This window comes from Seriola lalandi, unplaced genomic scaffold (assembly GCF_002814215.2).
Source record: "Seriola lalandi dorsalis isolate HSWRI2012SDOR001 ecotype SW California unplaced genomic scaffold, Sedor1 jcf7180002054678, whole genome shotgun sequence".
In the NCBI taxonomy this organism is placed as follows: domain Eukaryota; kingdom Metazoa; phylum Chordata; class Actinopteri; order Carangiformes; family Carangidae; genus Seriola; species Seriola lalandi.
This window is the reverse complement of record NW_019525231.1, coordinates 3,068,329-3,078,093: the sequence shown is the minus strand read 5'-3', so window position 1 is coordinate 3,078,093 and position 9,765 is coordinate 3,068,329. Positions and strand designations below refer to the sequence as shown.

General features: G+C 43.5%; 1 protein-coding gene across 2 annotated transcripts; it reads right to left on the bottom strand.

The window, feature by feature from the left end:
* On the bottom strand, positions 1 to 9,642 carry tnpo2b (transportin 2b). 2 transcript variants are annotated; one of them, XM_023422212.2, is made up of 24 exons: positions 9,459 to 9,642; positions 8,602 to 8,701; positions 8,224 to 8,299; positions 7,914 to 8,063; positions 7,565 to 7,671; positions 7,335 to 7,468; positions 7,136 to 7,217; positions 6,427 to 6,549; positions 6,196 to 6,314; positions 6,047 to 6,107; positions 5,738 to 5,909; positions 5,170 to 5,322; positions 4,741 to 4,966; positions 4,476 to 4,647; positions 4,191 to 4,385; positions 3,854 to 4,012; positions 3,372 to 3,459; positions 3,152 to 3,250; positions 2,958 to 3,053; positions 2,686 to 2,761; positions 1,954 to 2,053; positions 1,793 to 1,867; positions 235 to 364; positions 1 to 129 (listed from the first exon to the last, which is right to left on the bottom strand). In XM_023422212.2, the coding sequence occupies exons 2-23, from the start codon at positions 8,698 to 8,700 to the stop codon at positions 257 to 259; spliced, it is 2,670 nt and encodes an 889-aa protein (XP_023277980.1). In that variant the 5' UTR covers position 8,701; positions 9,459 to 9,642; the 3' UTR covers positions 1 to 129; positions 235 to 256. The 2 variants fall into 2 exon arrangements, with proteins under 2 accessions (XP_023277980.1, XP_087034318.1); XM_087178192.1 differs by lacking the exon at positions 9,459 to 9,642 and having other exon boundaries at positions 8,602 to 8,712.
* Between the last annotated feature and the right edge of the window lie 123 nt (positions 9,643 to 9,765).

Below are 9,765 nucleotides of genomic sequence, written 5' to 3'. Positions count from 1 at the left end.
AACACATAGGGCGTGGGGGCCGTCCGTCAGGGGGAGCGGCCAATAGCGTCCCTCTCCCTCCCCCCAGATCAGGGCAGTGCAATACACAGATGGATGAGTTTCCCATTCACCCTCCTCCTGCTGGCTCACCTAGGAGGACGGATAAAAGGGAGAGCAGACACAAAGACGTTAACTTAACTATAATCCTCCATATGACTTTGCTATGACTTTAAATAGTAGTGTGTGTGGGGTTACCTCTTGGGTGGGTGTAGAGAATCTAAACACCGTAACAGGCTGCCAGTCTCTCCTTTAGCAGTGGGGGGAACTGCTCTGAGAACTGCTGCCAGTTCTCCTCCCCAACCTGCTCCTTAAAGCCGTGCAGGATCTGTGGAGAGGGACAGAAAAAGACAAAATATATATATATATATATATATATATATATATATATATAAAAAGTATTCAACTTCTTAAGCAGTTGAGCCACATACTTTACACTTTTACAGTTAGAGGCGTTGATCATTTTTTCTTCGACTACTGTACGGCTTCCTCCGCTGTTCCTGAGGCCTCATAAAAGCAACAAAGTCCTACATTTGATTGTTTGACTCCAACGAGGCTGAAATACCATCTGAGCAAAGCTTTTGTTAATTTGAGTAACTGCAACTTTGATATTAAATTTTGACCACTGAAGTACAAATCTCATCTAAGGCAGGTCCTACATTACTAGCTACTTTGGTGTCCCTCTCTTGTAGACGTGCCTGTGTCAAAATCTAGTTTCAATACATTTATAAATTCAGTTTATATTGTACCTACATGTTCCATATTTCTCTCTTAGGATTGATTTGTCATCATATTTCTTGTGAACTTCCAAATACAAGTCCAACATTCACTCTCTTTTAGCTCTGGTGCTGGGCAGGTAGTGTACAGAGCGTCTGCTGCTGCTGCTGGGAGACGACAGATGCCAAAACGCTGCATAGATAATTTAATAGTGTTTTTGTCACTATGAGCGACATGTTTCACATCACACACAGTCATTTGACCCATCCTAAAAATACTTACTAGTGTAGCTTTAATAAATTAGAGTTTAATGAAACTCCACCAAATTGAATGACACCCAGAAGATCTGTGGCCAGGATCTGTAATCCCAGCACAGGAGCACTGGTTGGTTTCTGGGCTTATGAGGGAACTAGCACTGGCAGCCTTCTGTGGCAAACCACGGCAGTATGTTTTGCTTTGTTTAGAATTAGTAAAATGGCAGTGATACAGAAAAGATATTAGCACCAGGTTCGTTTGGCCTACTATGGATTCACTATACTGTCAGGACACTAGTTAAATATCCCAACAGGAATATTACATAAATTCTCTGTTACTGTAAATACATACATTTCTGGATTGTGAAGTGCGACCCAGTATAAAGCTGGCAGTGAATATATAATGAAGCCCGACACAGTGATGAATTTCAGAGTTCACTGAGCCTGATGTTAATGTTTTGCCTCTCCAGGCTGTAGTATTTATGAGAGTGAATTTGACTCAAATTTTTTTAGGCAGAGCATTTTGGCCTTCATGTGGTGAGCTCCTGAGGGGGAGTGTGTGTGCCTAATGTCTCTAGAGAACAAGAGAAGTGTCTGCCTTACTGAGTTTCACTGCTCTAAACTAAGATGAACATGCTCTGCTCTGCCTGAGGTCTCTACACAGCACACTGCACAGTGACTCACACAGCAGGGGAATGTGATGATTTCATGGTAAGTTAAAATCAGTCTTTGGACTAGTTATGCAAACACAGGATCCCGCTCCTCAATATGACCTGGACCCTCACCTTGTAGAACATGTCTCTCAGATCATCTTTAGGATTCACCCAGGAGGCCACAGCATCACAGAAGAAGATGAAGTCCTGAACAAACACAGAGGAAAAGGTGAGAAGGTTTGAAAAGTAAAATGTCTCCCGATCAAGCCCTAAAACATCCGTGGGTGTCTCACCTGCACCACACCACCTGGGTTCACACCAATCATCATGCAAATCCCGCGGAAGGCCGAGTCTTTCTCCTCGTTGTCTCGGATGTTCCGCAGAGACGTACACCTGCCGCACACGTTAATAAACCAATCAGAAGCTGTTAAACCTCATGCTGTCACTCCCTTATCTTGTCTACAAGAGAACATTTGGAAATTATACAACATGAAAACAAGTTAACTAAAACTAAGTTCTAAAAGTTAATTAAAATGGCAACAGCCAAACTGCCATTATCCTTCTGTGTTAGAGGATATTTGTCATTTTTCGAGGGATGAGGAAAATCACAGACTTCAGTGTTTCAATCTCACTAATTGCTGATTCCAATCATTTCAGGAATTAATTTAGAGAATGTCAATATTGCAGTTATTGTAATGCTGTGATTGTGTTCTGCAGCAATGTGAGCACTTAAAGAAAGCATGAGGAAGAAATTCCACGAACAAGTCTTGCATGTAAGGAGAAGCTAAAATAAGTACACACCGAATGGAAAGGGGGAGAAGGAGAGAGAGAATGGATATCATGTGATGTGGTAAGAGCACAGTGGATAAGAGGGAGAGAGCATGTGTCTGCACAGTGTGTGATATATGGAAACTGCCAATGCTGAAAATGTATGTGCAGATGTTGCAAATTAAATGACGACATCACAAGGACGCTATAGTGCGAGGAATGAGAGACACAGAACCGGAGTTTAAACAGTCTCTCACCAAGGTCGGATAAACTGCGGCAGCATGGGAGCAACTTCCTGAGGGCAAACGTAGCCCAGTCGACCAATGGTGATTGCTGAAAGAGGAAAGAGAGTGACTCAGGGCTGCTGTTAGAAGAGTGTGTGTGCAGTACTGTGACAATAACTGCACTCCCTTCTACCATGTGAACCATTAAATACCCCTATTGACTGTAATGCAGTCTGGTTTTAACTTTAACATTTTTCTACTTCCATTTGAAAAACAAGTATAAAAATATCAGTGTATTCACATACCGGTGTTCTCCAGCAGGGTCTTGGGGGTGTTGGGTCGATTAATAATCTCAACCAGCTGGTTCAGAACCATAGCGATGTACGGCTGCATCTCCACACCTGACAGAGCAGAAAAATTCAAGTGAGACACAACATCTCATATTCAACTGCACAAGCACTTAACAGCATCACATAAAAATAGATTTGCTGCAACTCACCCATCTGCATACAGATCTCTCCTATAGCCCAGGTGGCATTGTTGCAGACAGAGATGAACTCTGGGTTCAGATTTGTCCCAAGGATTGGCATGAATTCAGCTGCAGGACACACACAAACATGTTACCATCACATTAGAGACACAAAAATGGAGGATGGTGGGATGTTGTATCTGTACGGTGTAAGTGTGTGTATAACTGAGGGAGACAACAAGATAATTACCAATACACGGTTTGACATGAGGGAAGCAAGCCTTGGTCAAGTCACCCAGTAGAGCAAATGAACTCTGCCTTACTTCAGGCATCGTATCCTGGGACAAAAGAGACAGAGAGACAAAGAGAAATGTAAAGACACACCATCAGCAGACATAAAGAATTTCATTTTCTGTGGCTACTTCAATATAAGTGACCACAACAAGAGTGTTATAACTGAACAGAGAGGCTTCCATCAAGGAAGTAACATTGCAATAACAGTAACACTGAGGTACATGCATTGTTTCATCTGAACCCAACGTATGTGCGTAGGCAATTTGAATCCAGCACAGGAGCGGTGGACCCTGTCACTTACAAAGAAAACTTTTATACAAAGAGGTAATTACAAAATGTAAATACAACATCTGTTAGCCAAAATAAAATCAGAACATTACAAACACAAGGGATTATAAATCTAAGATCAAGTTGGACACACACACAGGCTCTCCTCACCTGCATGCACTGGAAAAGCAGGGTCATGATGTTGCTGCGAGCCACAAGCGTGTCCACGTGGCCTCCAAGTCCCTCAGCCAAGCCACTGAGAAGATCCAGAGCCACGATCATGAAATCCTTGTCGGGGGCCTCGTACTGGTCTGGCTGCTGACTGTACATCTGAAACACACAAACAGAGGAGAAGGTAAAAGGTCAGAAGTGGGATGATGGGATAAAGTGTAAAGCAGCAAGAACATGAATTGCCTTTGCAGAATACAAGCCCACGTGTGTGTGTGTGTGTGTGTGTGTGTGTGTGTGTGTGTGTGTGTGTGTGTGTGTGTGTGTGTGTGTGACTCACCATGGCTTGAGCCAGAGTCTTCTGGACCAGGGTGACGCAGCGCTGGTAGACGGGCTCGCAGTATGGGAGGAAGCCACTCTGCAGCGCCGTGGCAACAGACGACAGACACTCGAGCAGAGGGAAGAGATCTTTGTCTTCATCCTTCAGCTCATTCCACTTGGCTATCAGCGGAGGCATCAGCTTCTGTATGTACTCCTAAAAACACAAGTGTGTGAGTTTGGCCTGTCAATAAATTACACACAAAACAAGGCTGTGTACAGATGTGTTTTTTTGGGGGGGGCTCACAGGCTGGTTGAGATGGTGTCCCACAGAGTCCGCCAGAGTTCCTATGGCATCATAAAGAATGAGCAGGTTCTTGTGCTGATACTTCCCAAAAGCAAAAACCAGTGTGTCCAGGATGAAGCTCAGATAAGGCACCAGCTCTGTACACGCCTCCTCCTCCAAGGTGGCGAATGCACTTTAGGAAAGATGAGATGGTTAAAGAGAATATATGAGCGTAAAATGAGAGAACACAGGAGATCTGAACATATGGACAAAGTAAGAGCTGTACCTGCATGCCGCTTCCTGCACCCTCTTATTGCCATCAAGAATGCGTTTGAGTAGCTCGGTCATGAGGGGTTTGAGATGGGCGTCAGGGGGCTGGCTGACCACCCAGTGGGCGTAGCGGCTGAGAGTCCAGCAGGCAATGGAGCGGACCAGGGCCTTCTTGTCGCACAAACACTGAATAAGGTGGGGGATGAGCTCTGGCAAGTAAGGTACCATGCCTTGCATACAGCCTGGGAGGACAAAAAGGTTTTATAAAGCCAAGCTTTCCGGCAATAGAAATATCAAGACGCATCTGAAGTTTCAGAAACTCACTACTTATCTTGACATGTAACCTCTCATTGAAACATCTAAACTTAATAATCTAAAAAAAAAAATCATCTTTTTTTTTTCTCAAATATACCCTTTAACTTCTGTATCTAATAGGAAGTCTTACCCTCAGCGATGGCCCCCAGCACCAGGATGCCAGACTCCTTGATGACCCAGTCAGGGTGGAAAAGCAGGCCTTTGAGCAGGGGTAGGAGATGGGGCAGCAACTCCTCACGAAACACGTTGGCAAGAACATCCAGAGCCGCAGCCGAACACTTCCCTAGAAAGGATATTATTCCACATCACCATAAGCATTTGGTAACTTTGGAATGGCATAAAAGAACGCAACTACAAACACAGTGAGACAAATAGTGGGTACCAGAGATAGTGAAAAAAAAGTTCTAATTAATACCTTTTTTTAAAATGAGCTGCAACAAGTATGCAACTGTACCCATTATCTTTGTTACTGTGTGTACATGTGAAGTAAAAAAACATAAGATATATCCCCACACACACACACACACACACACATATATATATAATCTGCGAAAAATTCAGGTAGAAGTAGCACGTTATTGTTGACAAAAGAGCTATAACATTAAGTTCTTGCTCAAATGTGGTTAGAAGGTAACTTTAGAGTAAGAGCTGCCACACGATCAACAGAGGAATTCTACAGCTGCATGTCTGTAACTTACGTAAGTTCCAGTCAGACAGCGTATCATCGTCATCGTCCTCATCTTCATCAATGTCCTCCCCCTCCTCGCCCTCCCCTCCTTCGTGCTGCAGAGTGACGGTGCGGGACTTATGAAAGCGAGGTTTGATATCTTGCTCACTGTCTGGAATCGCCTCATCCTCTTCAACGTCGCCCTGTAAGACAACAGAGAGAGAGGTGAATGTAGAATGGACAGAGGTGAACAGCATGAGACAAGAAGAGAAAGCAGAATGTTGATGTGTTTGTATTTATATGAAGCTGGGTACATTTGTTTTGTCCGGGGGTGGCTAACCTTTAGAAGGATGATGTCAATCTCGGAGTATTTCATTCCATTCACCAAGATAGGAATCAGTCTGAAACAGAAACAGACAATCACATTATTAATGAGATCATCCTCTTGTCATTACCTTAACTCAGCCTCATTGGCATGTGAGCACTTACTGGACCAAGTGGCCAGAGAGGGCCTCTTTGCAGATGGGCTGTTCAGCCAGAGTCAGCCAGAACTCACAGGCCTCCAGAGCAACATTCTCATCTGGGTCTTGGGTGCGCTGCAACATGTACTGGTGAAAAACAACAAGAGGTGATGATGAGGTGGAGGTGGAGGAGGAGGAGGAAGGTAAAGCCAAATGTTGTCTGTTTAAGGTGGTGTGTTGGATCCAGTCACGCCCTCACCTGGATGATGCTGTGCATGTGTGGGATGAGCCGGTCAATGCGGACTTCCAGCAGCATGACAAGAGCCCTGCACACGTTCTTCCGCACCTCACTGTCCTCGTCACCAGCCAGTGCAAACAGACTCTGGATAGGAAGGGGACAAGGAGAGAAGGACAGAGGATGGGAGGGGATGGGTGGCAGAGAAAAGGGAAGGGCAGGGGAGAAAATGTTATCAACTTCCAAACATGCACTATATTGTGTTGTGCTTTGCCACATTCACAGTACATATTTACATTGTGTTTTGTGAACTGCATTAGCTACATTACTTTTGTTTGACAAAAAAAAAAATCCTATCTCAAGATCCAAAGTTTTCAAGTGAAAACTGGACCAACTCCATCCACTGAGGAAGACTGCAAGATGCAGTTGAAAGCTCTGGAAATAAATGGCTAAAAGCTGGTCAGATGCCAAAATTATATGACTGCACTCCTTCTGTACCATCAGTGAAATGAAATGATGGCTTAGCAGCATGTTGCTGTGAACAATTTCTTTCCTTTTAAACTAAACATAAATCTTGTTTATTTTTTATTACATAATCAGTCTGAAAGCAGCTAGAGGCAAGTGCAGGGAGGGGTACTGGAAAAACTGACTAACTCTTGTTTTCACATGATGACAGGATGGAAAATGAGCAAAACCTTTATGAGTATGTTTGACAAAATCTTCAAGCACTCACCTCAATGAAGGTGTCTATGTTATCCATCAGAGCCTGAGCTCGACCAATGATGAACTGGTTCACACACGCTATAGCATGGGACCTGAGGAAAAGACAGACTGATGATTTCAACAGGGAGATTCTAGTGGTTTGTGCTGAGGAGGAAAGACTAATTGCTAGTAGAGACCAAGTCAGCCAGCAAAGGTAGTGTTCTACTGACCTGATCTTGGGGCTGCAGTGTTTGAAAAATTGGAGGAATTTGGGGATCATAATGTTGAGAGGTCTGTTCAGAGCATCACTATCCAACAGCTCAGATGAGTCCTCACAGATTTTCTGCAGTGCTCCAAAAGAACCCTGAAAATCAGAGAAAAGCATAGTGTGTGTTAAAAGACGAAAAGAAACAGACATTAATCTGATTATCACAATAAAGTGTTGTTATGTGGGCCTGACTTCGCAGGTGTTGTAGTCCTCTGAGTTGAGCAGATTACAGAGCTGAGGCAACAGTTCCGGCCAGGTCTGTAGCTCTCCTTTAGAGGCTATGGTTGTGATCAGGATACCTTCATGATAAAGAATAAAAAGATTATGAGGATTTAAAACTCAGGAGTAAGAAATAACTTGACTCATCATCACATTCAATCATTTTAAAAAATCTTGAAAATACAGTGATTGCTACCACATACAGCCACATTACCTGCAAAAACTCAACCACCTACATAATAGTCTGACTCACTGGCTAGAAAATGCAGCAAACACTAGTTTTTTTCTTTGTCCATTTTCCCTTTCCAACTCTAACACCCACCAATTGTAGCTCTTATGAGCGGCGAAGGGTCTCCGATGTTGTTGAGGCATTCTCGTTTGATGAAGTCAGCCACATTGGGAGGGAAGTTCTGGTAGTGAGCCTTAACATTGTTCTTCAGTATCAGACCGCTCAGAGAGCGAGTGGGCTCATCTTGAGAAGAAAGGCAGCAGAGGGTTGGTGTCAAATGATTTTTAATGGGAAGGAGGACATGAGACACAGAAATATTTACTGAGAACAACCAAAGTTAGGGAGTTTATTCAGTAAATTACAATCCCGCTCTGTGGCTTATTTTTGACCTGCATATACATACCCTCAGATTTCAGGCTTGTGAGGACAAAGATAAGATAGTTGTTGAAATCTGGAAACTGATTAAGTTGTTCCAGTTTCTGCAGGCTCTGTTAAGGAGTTCAATCATCCACACACATAGTAAATGCACAAATATCTTGTGTTCCTGTTTAACAGCAACAGGATTAATATGCAATCACAATCAATCACATCGGTTCACTTGCTGCAAGCTGCACATGACACACAGTCAGTTTTCATCTCCATTCACTAAGACACAAGGTCTCATAGAGGAAGTGAAATATCTTATTCTCTCACCCTCACACACACACACACACACACACACACACACACACACACACACACACACACACACACACACACACACAGACGGATGTAAGGATACTTCTTGCACAGCTCTCTGTGTTGCTGTGTCTGGGGACTGGGAGTCCTTGAGTAGCTGAAGCACTTGCTGCAGACCCTGTTCATCTGGCTGCCACTCCATCCTACAAGACATGTACACACACATAACCTGTTTATGAAGCATGTACAACACATCGGCGCCTCCAAGCTGAGAGCCCCGCCTGTAACCTCGGCAGTCAGTACGTTACCAATCAAATCACGTAGAAGTAACGTAAACTACGCAGTCGATTACAGATGATGCCAACATACAGCATGCTGCCGTTACTAATAACAACAACTTGTCAAATACTAGCCACCTAACTGTTAAGTTCACAGCTGGCAACGTGAATCTTAATTTTAGTCAAAATACATTCATTATAAATATTTGTATACACGCTACCGTGTATACAAAACATTACTGTAATCAATCCCGATTGTGAACATTTTCCGTTTCTGGCTACATGAAACCTAAAGATAACGCTACGCAGTCGTCTTTTAGTAAGTTAAAGCTGCATGAATAAAGCAGCCACAGCAACTATCCACCGCGACCTGATCAGCCTTTTTCACGAGGCCCAGGCGGCACAAGCGCAAATGTCTGGCTCATTCAACTAGCAAGCTAGCTTAGCGTCGCTATGATTCTTAACACGCACCAGATCCACACAGAAAACAGCTACAAAACGATGTCTTACGTTAACAACCAGGCAACGCGTTGCGCCATCAAAGTTGTGTTTGTAATTAAAGCAACAAACACGACGCAAATGGAGCGCATTAATATTCATAACAGAGCAGTCGCACATCAACCCAAAGCTACCAGTAGCATGTTAGCTAGCATCATCTTGAAAGTGCCGCGAAAGGTTTTACCTGGTCACTCCGATGTGGTAGATCTATATTTCTATAGACAATAGTGCAGCTACGCTGTAACAACTAACATTAAGTAAAATATGACTTCGATCTGTGTATCCTAATACAAACTTCTGATCTCAGTAGATCTGTGTGGTTGCTATGCTAGTTGGTATGTGACAGAGATTGCATGCCTTGCAATCAAGCCGGGTGATCAGTTTGATCATGTTCGGCTTCCGTACTGGACAGACTGTCGGGCAAGGCTACTGTGTAAAGAGACAAACAACTTTTAATATCGCCATTATTATACAGTCCATATACAGTACGT

Bases quoted from the DNA above. Each gene is read 5' to 3' on its own strand.
- tnpo2b (XM_087178192.1), bottom strand. From the start codon at position 8,712: ATGTCTTGTAGGATGGAGTGGCAGCCAGATGAACAGGGTCTGCAGCAA. The intron at 4,967-5,169 runs GTAAGACTTCCT...TTGTCCTCCCAG, and splicing joins GCTGGGGGCCATCGCTGAGG to GCTGTATGCAAGGCATGGTA. The intron at 4,648-4,740 runs GTACAGCTCTTA...TCTTTCCTAAAG, and splicing joins GTGCAGGAAGCGGCATGCAG to TGCATTCGCCACCTTGGAGG.